Genomic DNA, 14,889 nt, shown 5'->3' with positions numbered 1-14,889 from the left:
TCCTTCTGTGAATAAGAAGAGCTGTTGGTTCGTAGTTTTAAACCATTTAAACCTCTATGGCCAGGCCATAGAGGCAGACACCAGAGAAGATTTTGGGTTCAATATTCAGGGAAATTAATACCAAATGTGGAATAACCCAAAGCGAAATAAGAAATGTTTTCTCTCAAGGTAAAAACACAAAGATTCAACAGAAAATCAGGCAGACATTCTAACAATCAGAAAGTATTTTTCCTAATTTTTAAATAGAAATTTTTTTCAGAACAATTTAAATATTTGCAAAAAAAATAATAAATATATTTATAATAACACAATAACCAAGCAAAGAAAAAAGAAGTTGGAGTGGGTGATAGGATGAGAATTCAACCACATGCATCAAGTTAGTGATTTTCTACTCTATCTGGAACACTCAAAGACAAACTTAAAGCCATGGGGGAAAATCAGCCACATAATTTGCTTCATAGTACCCTGTCCTGTCTTGGAAACTTAATCTAAACTCCTTATTCTTTAGCTATTAGTATGTTCCTGATATTGATTATCTCTACTGCACATTGATATATGAGATTCTTCTCTCAGAAATTGTACTTCCACATTACAGTGTGCTTCCTGTACTTAGCTTTGCCTGCCCTGTACAAAAATTATCTTCTTCACAATGCAATAAAATTAGCAGCTACTTTGCTTTCTATAATTATGGAGCTTTAAATATTAATGCATTTATTACAGAAATCCTCTGTACAAGGTTATCTAACTTGAGAACAAATTTCCTTCAAAGTAACATTAACCAGCAGAAGTTAAAAAAACCTATTAACTGTTTTCTTAATGGCAAGACAACTTTTATCACATCTCTGTGGTAAAACCTGCCCTCTCCACATTCTACTGCCTCCCTTCCCTGCACTTGAGCTACACCTTTCTAATTGGGTCAGATACAGAGCAGACTTTCAAACTCACAGGTGCCACACCATTGGCACAAATTCTCATGAGGTTCTTCCCATGCACTTGTAACATTTGTTCTGTTTCTTGTCTGTAGAACAGTTGTTCATAAATTAGCCAAACTAAACTGTGTTGCCCACATGAGAATAACCAAAAGAAACATCACTGTTGGATTAATTTAACAGAAGCTTGAATGGATATGGGATTACACCTGTATTCAATAGGCTAAATCCACACAGATAGACTCAACCCAACCATTCAATTTCTGTATGAATCCATGCTGACTTCTACAAGAATCAGAGCAGATTTTGGCTTTTCATCTCATATCTGTGCCATGAGCATTTCAATTAAATCTAATAGACAAGGATAAAACACTTGCAACCTTCAGTCATAAGTTTCATAGGTTGTCCTTAGGGAGACAACAAGTTTAAATTATTCCAACATACTTCTGCAGAGTGAGGCTCAGGTTGTGGCTGGCTGATTTGATCTTGTTCTGGGCCTCCAGGTGGGTCATGCTGTCAGTGTTGACTCCATCAATGGCCACGACAAGGTCCCCCTGGTTCATCTGTGACTGTGCTGCCTTGCTGCCAGGGGTGATCTGCATGGAAAAAGACAAAAGAAAAAGCCATATCCTGATAAGTCATTCTGTATACAGAACAGTTGAAGAACTTGCCCAGAATTATAGTACAGCATAGATACAGCAAAAAAATACACTAATAGATACAACAATATTTGTGTCCATTATTGTATGGGTGAAAAATCAAAACTTATGGGAATTAAACAAATCAAAGTTAACTCACACTTCTGCAAAGTTCCAGAAGACCATCTACTTGTTTTTACTTCCATTTTGAGAGGTTAAGCCCAATGTAGTGGTTCCCTTACCACCTTTTATCACTATCTCAAGGGGATAATTATCTCTGTACAGCAGCAGTATATAGAAACGTTACTCAGAAGCAGAAAATGAATGAACTACTATCCACTGCATGATTTTATTGTATTTTTCCTCCTAAAAGCCATTTTCCCCAGATTAATTCATTTTATTGAGGGGATGTAAAATGAATGCATGTGAGTGGCCTTGGGCACACTTTGTTTCTTTCATAGCAAGCTTCAGAGGAAATTATCCTATTTAACCTTACCCATATACAACTGCAGCTCCATTACCAACACAAATTGCTACGTGCCCATCTCACCAACCTGTTGGACCTCACACTCCACAGACCAGCACTCTCAGAAATAAGAAACCACAGTGCTGCAACCACAAACCCAACAACTGACACAACAGTCCAGAAGTTCTGTTTGTTCACTGTGGCAACACATTTTGTTGGCTCCACTCAGCTTGTGAACTGCATCTTCTCTGAATGGACAGCACCCTGGCCTCAATTTTACACAGCCCTCTCAGCTCATGTATGGGTAACACCAGTACAGCACTAAACCAGAAAAGCCTTCACATACCATCAGCCAGACAAATTTTAATGAACACACCAGAGTTGTCCTCTGCTTTCAGCAACCAGTACAGAAAGAGCATGGATATAAGCTATAGGTATTTTTTCTTAGAAAAAAGTTTTTCTTAGAAACTCACTTCCTTACATTCCTCACTAAAAATCCCAAGGATAATCTAAAGTACTACAACAAAGGCTGCATTCAAAAATTCTGTTCCTTCTGTACAGTGAACATAAAATAAAGATGTGTTTGATTATGAGCCAAAAGTCCCCTGTGAATTCTGCCAGTCTGAAACCATGAAGTCAAATTTCTAGCCACTTATAAATATATACATAGTAAAAAAAAAACTTCCTTCCAAAACAATTCCCTAGAGTGTTAGCTTATGTACTTTACTGGCAAAGATGAATAAGCAAAAAAAGGAAAAAGCCCTTTCTTAACACGCTGTTAAAGGTGTCCAGTATTGAGGCCAGAAGCCCAACTGACAGTGTAGTCTGACAATGGGAGGTGTCAGTTTACTAGAACACTGGTTCTAGTGTCAGAGTGCTCAAACACACAGCACCCTGCATACTCAGACTATGTAAAAGTAAAGATTACTTTAGAATTAGGCACTATAAGTAATTCCCAGAACGGATTTGACTGAAGGAGACAAGTTTCAATACCTTTTCATTTGAGATAGAAGCAAGGAATTCTGTGTTTTCTGAGTGAAGGACAGCCACAAATACAATGTTCTCATGCAAGGAGAGTTGACTGATAATGGCAATATTATTCCCCAATGTATTTTCCTGGTGTTAAGGAATCGAGGGATGGGGAAAATATTTTGTGGTAGTTTCAAAGACAGAGTTCTATTCTGCAGTCTAGTGCACCCTCACAAGAAAAAAACCAAACCAAAATCAAAAGATTTGTGTTACAAACATAGCTTTTCTAACCTGTTATACAAACATTAGCTTCTATGCATTTGATTGACTTGCATTGTGCCAAGTACACAGAATCCAGAAGCCCATAAAGAATATGGATTATTTGTACACTCATATGTACTTGTATAGTTACTCAAAGATCCTTCCTTAGTCCCACAAATATGTTGAGAAACAGAATCTGCAATAGAATAAAAGGTAAAGAAAGGGCAAAAAGCAAACTAAAGCCAAACTCAGACAAATGAGTCAGTAAGACTTGAATTCATGAAGTAGGACACTTCTGTCTTTTCAAATTATCCTTTTTTAAATAAATAATCTTCACACATCACTTTTCTAAGACACCACTTTTAACCTCCTCATGAAACACACAAGTTCTTGCCACAGAACGTTAACTGTGTGATGCTGCTTCCAAATTCTGTGACACTCTCTGTCACAGACATCTTTTATGAAAAATCCTTTCCTTAGGATTTTTCCTCCTGAGAAGCTGAGAGGCTTCAGGAACAAAATATAAACAATGATTATCTGCTGCTGTGGAATGCAACAGGTGGATCTGTGATTGGCCCATGTTGGTTGTTTCTAATTAATGGCCAATCACAGTGAGCTGGCTCGGACAGAGAGTCCAAGCCACAAGCCTTTGTTATCATTCTTAGCCAGCCTTCTGATGAAACCCTTTCCTCTATTCTTTTAGTATAATTTTAATATAATATATATCATAAAATAATAAATCAAGCCTTCTGAAACATGGAGTCAGATCCTCACCTCTCCCCTCACCCTAAGAGCCCTGTGAACACGGTCACAACTCTGCCCCCCACACACGTTTTTCTTGTCAACAACAAAGACTGGTTTTTGAACATCAACCCAGTTCCTGAAAGTCAAACATCTTTCCTAATTTGGGTATTCTTACTCAACACATCTATCTCTCCTTCCACTCCGCAGTGATACCTCAAACAAATTAAACCCAGGGAAGCAGAGCTTCCAGAGACAGGATAACACTTTACATCTGGGGCTAGTTTAACACTGCTCTAACACAGTAGCTTCCCTCCCACTTGCTTTGACTTTTGCTTTTAGTAGGCTCACAGGTAAATGTTATACTTTAAAATAATGACACAGCAACTACAACCCTCCTAGAATTACAGTCAATTTAGAGGGAGGTGATGGTTGTAATTAGAGACCTGATTTCACGTCTTCTAATGGGATATTTTCTGACTAATATTTTAGAAAATACACCCTAAATGAAAAAACATTCATCACAAGACTATCTCAAACATAGAAGTCCTCAATAACTCTGAATTTGTGATTTACATGACTTTCTAACTTAGCAACACTGTTTCTGAGGCAAGGAGCTCCAGGAGCACCATACTGTGAAAGAGAAGGGAACAGTCTCAATCATGGCGCCATCAGTTGCTACTTAAAAAGGAAATGAAAGGTTTTCAACTTCTTCAACTAAGTATAAGGGTACCAAATTCTGTGTGGGATTCTTTCATACAATTCTATTTTTTCAATTCCCATTTCAGGGGACAGCACTCCATTGATGTCACTTTACCTCTAAAAATCAGCTTGTTCTTACTTCACAGACAGCAAGACTCACAAAAAGAAAGATCTAATTTATTGTATTGGCAATTCACACAAGTAGTAGGTATCAGGAAAGAATTACTTCTTCTCATGGTCTTCCCACTGGAGAAAAGCACACTAGATTATTTGGTCCTGTAAACCTCTATATAGAAGGCATTATTAAAGACTGGATGCATAGTCTGAATGAAACATGAAAACCAAAGTACAAAATTACATGTATTTTAGTTAGAACCTGAGAGACATCCCTGAGTGCTCCAAGTGAAGGCACAGCATGCATTTCCAGCAGACATCAAGAGCAGTAATTGTTGTGAACAAAATACCAGTGTGCAGATATACAGGGCACACAGATCTGAAGTGTCAAGGCACATTCAAGACTATCTTGTTCCCATTTCTAAAGATCTAGCTGAAAGGAATGGAATGCAGAGTTTATCTTTTATCTGTTGGTATTTTCCTTTGAAAATTCATCTCCAATCTACTAAAACATTTACTAACTATAAATCACAGAGAGGGGCTCACTGTGTGAGCTTTATAAAATCTTGAGTAAATATTTTCTATTTAAAAATATTTTTGAAATTATTTTTGAAGGACTAATGCTAATTAAACCTTAGAATTAGACTAGAAACCCAGATCTGTCTCCATAGCAATTCTACTTTGCTCTTATCTCAGTCTCTCTTCTATTAACAGAAGCAACAAATTTAGAGAAATATACTACTGTCAAGGATAAATATGCATATTTTGCAATTTGACTACCAATCTTTTTTTCCTAAAACAAATCTCTGGGCAAGTTTTAGATAGAATGATTTCAGAAGACCTTTGTAATAGTCTTAACTCACTTGCTCTGGATTACAACATAGCTCTCAGTTGCTAGGTGCTGCAAATGCTTTTATTTAATGCTACAGCGAGACATTCATCAGAATTTCAGGGTACAGCTCTTTCTGTCAATTGATTTACAAAATCCAATCCAGGGTAACACCAACAGATCTAATGTTAATAGTAGTTCTTTAGTGCCTCAAGCCCAAGCACAGATTTTATCTCGAAAAACCAAACATCTCACTGCTCAGAAAAGCAGAGTAATATGTGCTGCTTCAGAGATGTGAATTTTCAGCCCTCACAAATTTCCTACAAGACAGACATCTGACTTCCAACATCCCCAGCTTAAAGCAAGTTGGCAGGCTGGAAGTATCACATGTTCTTTCCAGCACACTAGAGAGAATTCTTACTACGCTCTGTTGTGAGGGGATGGGTACACTGGGTGAATATATAGTACCACAGTGACAGCTGTGCCCTAAAAAAACCCGTCTGCACGGGGTTCACAGTAAATACTGCTTAGCAGGAGCTCTGGGAGGCAGCGTACAAAGAGCAGCTGCTGCACCACCTTGAGAACTGCACATGCTGCCAGCCAAGCCCCCTCAACTCCACTCCAAAGGGGAGAGATAGGGATCAGGCAGCATTTGAGTGGATGAGCGTTCAAATACTAATGAGAGTGCTTGTACAAACAGATGGATGGACACAGTTTTCCTACCCCCAAGGAACTCCTAATTTACAAGGCAGACAAAAATACATAGGAAGGCCTACACAAATGAGAAGCTGTTAATATAGCCTGCAGCATTAGCCAGGGCCTCCTCTTCCAGCAGTTGAGCTATGCCTGACTCCATCCCAACTTCAACGCCAATTTATATTTTCTGCTTCTCATTTAAGAACAACATTTCAGATAATCAGATATTCACTAGCATTGGAAATGTGCAAAAGGACAGAGAATGAATATGGTCTCCTCTGGAACAGAAGAAATAATTAAAAGAAAATGTTCTTTTCCATAATCAGAAAATCCCTAAAAAAGGATTGGTCAGAGACTAAGGAACAATATGTTTCCTCTACAGAGAAAAGAGCATTTAAATATCTCCCCATTACATTTATGCAAGTATTTTTTTGCACAAAAGATTCCAACAAACTCTCAGAGTCATTCTAAGCTCTGAGGCTCTAAGCACTTGCAAAACTTCCTCTCTTTATACACAGGAGCATGACCTAGTGAGAGACATGCTTTGAGACCCCACTGCAGAACAGTTGCTGAATGCCCAAACTGAATCCTATATGCTATGCTCTCTAAAACTACAGGTAGTTACCTCTAGACTAGAGAGATCTCTTCCTCACCCATAGTAAGAAAGTTAATTGAGGAAATTCACATTATTCTTTCATAAATTAGTCACTTGGCATCCCTATCCCCAAAATAAAAGTGTAAGAGCTACAAGGGGAAAATAGTGTTTTTTCTTAGAAAATAGAAGGCAATTCTGGACAAGAAAAAATGCAAAGAAAATGAGTAAGACCCACTGGGATAAGTCATCAGGCAGGCAGAAATTCACCATTTCATTTGACACATTGCCAGAAGGCACAAGACATAAACAAGGAAAGAAACTGCCTAGATAACCTATACCATAGAGCAAGCATCCTATGGCTTTTATACCTTTCTGTGTCAGAGAGGAGAGATGAGAAAGACCAATTAAATGTAAAGAAAAGACTTGGGAAACCTGAACATAACTACCCTTGCACATATCACTAACCAAACCTAAGGGAAACTTTCATTTTGCAGCTACCATTTGCCTGAATGATATGCCTCATTGTTTTCAATTCACTATTGGGCTTTAATGGCTTTTTTTGTTGTTGTTGTTGTTTTCCTTTCTGTGGTGTTTCTTCTATTGCTTTGGTTTGGCTTTTTATTTTTATTTTCCATAAGACAACAAGAACTGCCTTAAATGAACACTTATGGCATGTGCAAAATATGCCACTGACACCCTGAAGAGATTCCATTTACACTAAACAGAGCTGCACTGGCAAGCTGCAAAGACATTCTGAAGTGGCCTCTCAGGCTCTGCTTCATCTGTAGCTAGGAAGGGAGATTACAACACATGTGAGAACACCCAAAATAGCTCTAATCTACCTCTCTCTGGTACCAGGAATCACAGCAGCACAGAGATTTTGTGGGATGAACAGTAAAGCACTTACAACTCAGGACACCCTGTGCTGAAATGTGTACTCCAACAGCAGAAGGGCTAGGGGCACTCCAGCCAGCCAGCTTACCTCATCCTCAGGAGTGCCAAGCCAGGCTGGAACAATGCCACCTTGATTACCACCAAAAATTTCCCTTACATGTAAGATCACTCAGAAGCCTGCTTTTCATGCACAATATATAGTCTCTTCAAGGAAGAAGACAGACAGATGATAGCCCTTCCTGCCAAGCTAACTAGACTCAGGTGATGAAAATAAGCCAAATGTAAAAGACTTTCAGCTGTGAAATGAAAGGAAGCATATAGGCATGCCTAGGGAATTGCCCTAGGCAAGGCTTTGGGGGATGTTTTGAGAGGCAAGTGTGAATACACCTGTTCCTATTTGCAAGATCATTTCATTCCCTGCCCCACCTCCACATTGTCGGATGGAAAAATTTCAAATTCTTTGTAAAAAATAAAGAAAAAAACCTCCAATATTGTGGACTTTGGAGATTAGCTTGTTAGAAGCATGACTGCTCTATGTTACACCAACTATACAGATGACAGTAAAAGAGTGGAAAGAGTGGATGTGGCTTTTTAATAGGATGTGTTGGTGTAACTAGAAGGTTACACAGCTCTTCATAGTGTGTGAAGTCATATGGTATGACTAACAATTATATCTCTTCTCCCAGTCTTTATCCAAATGTATCTGTTGGATGTATTCAGTCTGTTCTCAGCTAGTATCACACACTGTGCCAAGGTAGTGTATGCTGTGTATCTCACAGGAATTAAATGGAAGCAAAGAGGTGAGTCATGTAATGACAAATGCTGATTGTTTTGTTACAACAGGTTTTGAGAACCAAATAACTGAGTTCTTATTTGGTATCAAGGACTTCAATAACCTGAATGCAAATCAAAACCAGGAATAAAACTGACGTACTGATTCTTAGCATTCTAGCAGCCCCCATGTGTGAGCTGATCTGTCAGCTTCCACAGGAGACCCCCTGCAGCAAATATACACACAGCTTCCAAGTGCCTGCAGGATCAGAACAGCCAAGTTTCTTCAAAGGTTCCCCATCCTCTTCTTTGCTTCTCCTTTTCAAATTTGAATTCATTTTAAGGCAGTTGTATAAGGTGGGATGTTTTTCTGCGTTTCAAGCAGACATATCTCAGTCATCAATATTGCCTGCTTCATTTTCAGCTTCCTCTACAGTCTGTGCAGCTTTTTAACCTGCTCACAGAAACACAATTTGTCTTGTCTCCCCCTACAACCATTAGCAATAAACTGAGGGGTTTATGTCTTGCTATTGGCCACTATGGTAAGATTTTCTTTTTTTCAAGTTCATTCTGCTTAATGTATCTCATTGTATGTAACTAAGATCATGATGCTTTATAACTTTGAAGGGCTTTTGGTTGGTCCTGCAACAATAAGGCCTGACTAAAAGGGCATATAAGACAATACTGAGAGGCTTAGTTTGGCAGTTAGTGCCTTCAGACACTTCTGATATTAAGCAAATTAAAATAGCTTTGAGCAAGTCCTGAGGTTCTGGCACAGATATGACTGATGTGTAAGTGACTCTTCTGCTCCTGCATGCTTGTAAATTAGGGTACATATTAAATGGATGCAGGCTTACATTTAATCGTTCTTTGAATGCATTTGTGTTCTCTTTGTTTCTGGCCACCAGATTACCAGGGGAGTTGTTCTTCCTCTGCTCACTAAAATACAAGCTGCCAGTTTGACACAGCAAATAGCAGTCTTGTATCTAGTGAAGAAGTATTTAGTACTGAGCTGTGTGCTTCACCTACAGAGGGTAGACCAGCATAGCACACACCAGCTCACAGCTGTTTGAAGGAAAATGAGATGTAACACATGTCCACAGTGACAGAGGTGCTGAAGCAGAACTAAATTTGCAGGAACTGCACTTGGTATCATGCCCTTACTTTTGCATCTAAGGCTTTAGAAGGCCACAGTGCCCAACATGAATCTGTTCCAAGTGGAGGGCCTAGCATTAAGCTGCCAGCATACAACATCAATGCCTCCCTAAACACCTTCTTTATTCACAGGAATAACTGATTTGTACCTGGAGCATTCATCGAAGCTCTGTGAGAGAATAAACAAAAGCACAGGCTTCAAACTTCAGAGAGTGAAGAATTCTTTTTAAGATCAAAGTGAATAAAACAGAATAGAAGCCAAGTTCCCCTGAGAAAGTGCAATGCCAATTTCTTCTGTAATAGGCTGTTTCACATTTAGTGCATAACATGACATCCCACCAGGCATCCCAGCAGGATCCCTGGAAATTTAAAAGATGTAGCAAGTAAAACAAAATTTTAACACATTTAACAGGTACATAAACTTTTGGATGTTTCAGGAAGCTAGGAAACTGTAGAGATTGAAGATGTTTGTTGTACCTGTTAAAATGTAATTACTTTGTTTTCCTAGCGATGTTCAATTGAGCACAGAGAGGCCACTTCCCTGGGTAAGCCACAGGAACCATGTTTGTTTAACAGGAAATTATCTGAACATATCGATATAATCTCAATTGAAAAGGGAAATCATGTTATGTTGAAGATTGTTATGTTAAAGTAACATAACCTGAACTCTTAAAAAGGAAGGATCTTGTTTTTCCTTATTTTCAAAAATGAAAGCATCTCTGAGGAAGAATGTGGCTAATGATGAGGACAAGGTTTGAACTTTATTGATAGTATGATGATGCCAACACTGGTTTTAGGCATTTTAACCCATTAAAGTACAGCAATTTACAAAGATTTCCCATTGAGAGTTTGCATAGTCTAAGAACACACACATACACATGATTTTATTTGATAAAGAACAAACCAGTGACATGGATGGTTCTGGAAGGTAAAAGCATCTCTCTAGGTGAATTTTACATCTATTAGCTTTAGAATCCTGCCTTGCATAAGTGCAGTATCTTCCCACACATTTTACAGTGGCTTCAGAGCACAGAGCAGTATTAAGCTGACAAGTTTTCAAAAAGTGATTTTCCGTGGGTTTTTGCAAGTAGTATTTTCCATAACTCTCCAATAAAAAAAAAATTATGTCACTTTAGAAAGCCTTCCTGTTTATAGACAAAATAAAATAGAAATGAATTGTTGTAACATACTGTCTGCACTGTCTGTAGTTAAAGGCTATTTAAAGACTCAAAATTAAAAGTCAAATTACTAAGATGGAAGAAGTATCATTTACTGCAAAAGACACACTGATTTTTGGTTCAACTAATAATGCTTGTTTAATTTGTGGTCAAAAAGAAGTCGGATCAGCTGGCTATGCTATACACAAAAGTAACCTAAGCTGAGAGTCTTCTTTCTCCATAGAGAACAGCTTCATCAGCTCCCTTCCCCAACCTGCACCATCTTCTAGGGAGAATTGGGAGTAAATGTCTTTTACAAAACATTACACACACAAAAAAAGACATTACGTTATGAAAATGTACCTAAAGTCTTCATTAAACACAATTACTGTTTATGAGCCAAATGTTTATGTAATAAAATATGGTTTTAACAGGAACATCCCATAAAATTCAGAAGCCATAAGCAGATTTAGAAGAAGGTCATTAAAGAAATTAAAGACCTCAGCTAGTAAATATTTGTCTGTGGTAAATGGCTCTTCATTTAAAGTGATCTTGAAGATCCAAACAATGCCACTCACTTCTATTGCACCATGTCTTCTATGTTTATGCCCAAGTTTCAGACTGAAACTTGATGCAAAAATTCCCAACAACTAGAAGAAAAGCTGTTCTTGGAGATATTTCATTCTAGAGAAAGGCAGGAGTCTGTCATCTCACAATTCTTAATTCAGCAGAGTGTGTGGAGCCTCAGTTATCTTTGGATAAGGTACTGGCTTTCTATTTGTATTTTCTGCAGCCTTGTTTGTGCTGACATGTTTTGAATTCCTCGTGGAGTTACCCAGCACCACAGGTGTGTGTGGAAGGGGATTCCAACTTGCAAAGCCTATGATCATAAGTGGCACTTGAAAGAAGGTATTAAGGCAGGAAGAGAAGCCTGATCAGAGTTTCCTCTCCAGCTGGCATCCTGTTATGGACAGCCCTTCCCCTTCTGTGCTGCTCACCCTGCTGATTAACAGGTGAGGGTTAGAAAGCTTTCAGTCTCATTGGGAATGCTAAGAAATATCCCATCTTAATACATTCTTCAACTTTATTTTGTGCTACATTCCAGAGACTCAATTGAAAACATCCATCATTTCAATTACAGAGAGCAAAGTGGGCACCCATCAATTGTGAATGAACTTTCTGTCAAACCAAAAAGCCCATGCAAAAACCATCCTGCAGATCTGCCTGTGCTACTGATTTTGCTGGTTAGTGATACTTTTACCTGTTAACTTGGGGACCAACATTTCTGCCAATTCCTTTTTGGGTATTCTGCTTCTTGCCTGTTTTATCTCAGATTTGGTGTTCATCACTTACTGGTCTAAGCAGCAACAAGACAGGGAAGTGTTTTTCTTCCAGAGCACATATGTTTAAATGGAGTGTTTCAAGAAAGGCCTTGAAGATGCTGATCTCCAACTCTCACTCCTCTGTTTATTCCTATTTCTTTCAGGTGACTACCTGTACTTGGAAACATCAAGTATTTCTACCAGTTTGGTAGCACTATCAATGCTTTAGGAACTTAGTGTGAGTATTCCAAAATGGGTTAAACATTCGTATCTAATAAATATTCTTAGGTAACAAAAATTAGGAGCATAAATTGAGTGAACACCATCATTAGCCAGCTTGGGATACTTAAGTAGGCTTCAGAGAGAAGAATATGCTTCTGATTCTTAGTTTAAGATATGCCTTCATGCTCAGTTCAGAGCATAGCTCCTTAAGGATCATTAGGCTGTGTAACTTATGCAGAAGTAACAGAATTAATCTGCAGGGTGCCTCACTTCCATTTCAAAGTTGTACTTTTAACTTTAATTTCTTTAATGATAAGTGCAGACATTTTTCTCTGCAAGCAGAGGCTGTAATGAGCTCCATACCTAGTCACAATGAGTTTCTAAACTCTGCTTGCCCAAATTAGGAATTTTTCTCTCCTGTTCCAGAGTAAACATGCTAATTATGATAATCTGGTTGTGTATTTTATTAAGGAATAAATGTTCACAGGACATCTATTTAAATCCATGGAAGGAATGCAATCAAGTTCAGAATTTGCCTTAACAGTATTTTCCTTGGCTACATTAGACACTGTCTTCTGCAATGGAGCATGTCAAAATAATTGGTTTGGAAGAGGCAGCAAGAAAGTTGTCATTTGACCAAGAAAGAATTTCAGAAGGTCTAAGGTAGTATGCCTTTCTGTGTCCATTTTGTCTTTTTCCCTTCATTTGGCACCAAACAAACTGCTGAACAATGAATTGTATAGATGAGAAAATATGACAGTTACTTTAATAGGGATTCCTGCTGCTAGTGAAATCATTATTTGCCTGATACAAATGAGGAATGAAAGGAACAAAGAAAAAACTTTAACCCCTTCACTTTGATGTCAAATGAGGACTTATTTTAACTGCAGGACAATGAGCTACATCACTGTATTTTTTCATCAAGCAAACATCTGAATGACTAAACTAAAGTGACATTTTGAACCACATAAAGAAAAAAATTACTATAAAGCAGATTGATGTATTCTCTAATACCAGCACACAAATCTCAGATTCAGCCAGTATTATGACTGATGAAATTATGAAAGTTCTCTCTTCTAGGCAGTTAGATTTACAGTGATATTTTTCAGAGCTGTACACCCACATGGAAACAAAGTTTGTAGGCATTTTGAGTTTTAATATGTTGTCAGAGTTTGATCTTGGTCACAATGAAACTTCTCTAGTTTCATTTTTCATCTGTTTTTTTTTTTTTTTTTTATATCCTTCCTCTTACAACATCTTGTTTGGTTACCTTGCTTAGTTTCATTAATCATGTTTGCAGAGAAAATATTTAAATACTGTCAGTGCTGGAACTTTGATGGGATCAACATCAATGCTGTAACAACTGCAATGGCAGCAGAAAACATTTCTCAAAGTGAATATGCGGCTATTTAACAAACAGGAGGCTTTTACTTCAGACACCAGGAAGCGGAAATAAATGAAAATAAGGAATGCTTGGATGGTTATTGGACAGCTGGGAAGATTCCAGGGGCAGACAAAAGTGCCAAATGGAGCCATATTAGTAATCTCTCTTTATCCTGGGATGGGTCTTCTATTTATAGAATTATACAGCCCTTGAAGAAACTATAAGATTGCATATGTAAATGATACAGGAGTAACACATGCATTTTACATGAAACTGCCTAATAAAATCCAAAGATGCTCCCAAAATTTTAGCAGACCTGTTTTACATAGTACCACATATTATGTCCATCTGGTTGTCTCAGCTGGTGACAGGCATTTTCTTCTGAATGGCCTTCCTCTCTGCATTTTTGTATCATTTTTAGTATTGAAAGAAATTCACCCTCTACCTTCTGCTCACATTTTTCATGCATCTCCTACATAAAATCCTCAGAAAAGACTTCCTTAATTCCAGATCATACCAGTCAATCTTCTGGGTCATATTCAGTCCAACAATTCATATGAAAGGAATTTCACACAGTTACCTCCTATTCTACGTCAAGAAAGGAAATATTTCATGACATTATTCTTCAACAGCTATCCCAAGTAAGAACTAGAAAAAGACTCCTACTATTCTGTCTTGCATTAAGACTGAACTAATTTCATGAGCAATGTTATGATGTTCATGCCTGAACATTCACTACTAGAAATAGCATTTTAAATGCAAAATTTTATCAAATTGGAGAGACTCACAAGGCTGCAGAGGAAAGTACAAAGCATAGACAGTAGCTGATATCAAAGCTATATGCATCAACCACTCAGGGAAAACATAAAAGCCTAGATTCACCTAGTGGTCTTTCATATGGGACACACCAGGAATTGGAGGAAATTCTCTTGTTTTTAACAGTGAGGAATCAAAGGTTCTTCCACACACTTTGAGTAACAGGGCCCAGACCTTCCCTGGCTCTGTACTTCAGGGTAATAAAGTATGGAAAATAAAGAATCAGCA

General features: G+C 38.0%; 1 protein-coding gene across 3 annotated transcripts in view; it reads right to left on the bottom strand.

Annotated features, from left to right (window-relative positions):
- LDB3 (LIM domain binding 3) overlaps window positions 1–14,889 on the bottom strand; it is a 114,781-nt gene that overhangs the window by 75,341 nt on the left and 24,551 nt on the right. For all 3 annotated transcript variants that reach the window (XM_071438701.1, XM_071438699.1, XM_071438702.1), the window contains exon 3: window positions 1,374–1,525. In XM_071438701.1, coding sequence (XP_071294802.1) covers window positions 1,374–1,525 — 152 coding nt within the window. The remainder of the gene's footprint in view (window positions 1–1,373; window positions 1,526–14,889) is intronic.

This window comes from Agelaius tricolor, unplaced genomic scaffold, assembly GCF_023055355.1.
Source record: "Agelaius tricolor isolate 1412-34295 unplaced genomic scaffold, bAgeTri1.0.p SCAF_13, whole genome shotgun sequence".
Lineage (NCBI taxonomy): Eukaryota > Metazoa > Chordata > Aves > Passeriformes > Icteridae > Agelaius > Agelaius tricolor.
Note: the sequence above shows the minus strand (reverse complement) of the source record. Positions and strands in the feature narration are given on the sequence as shown.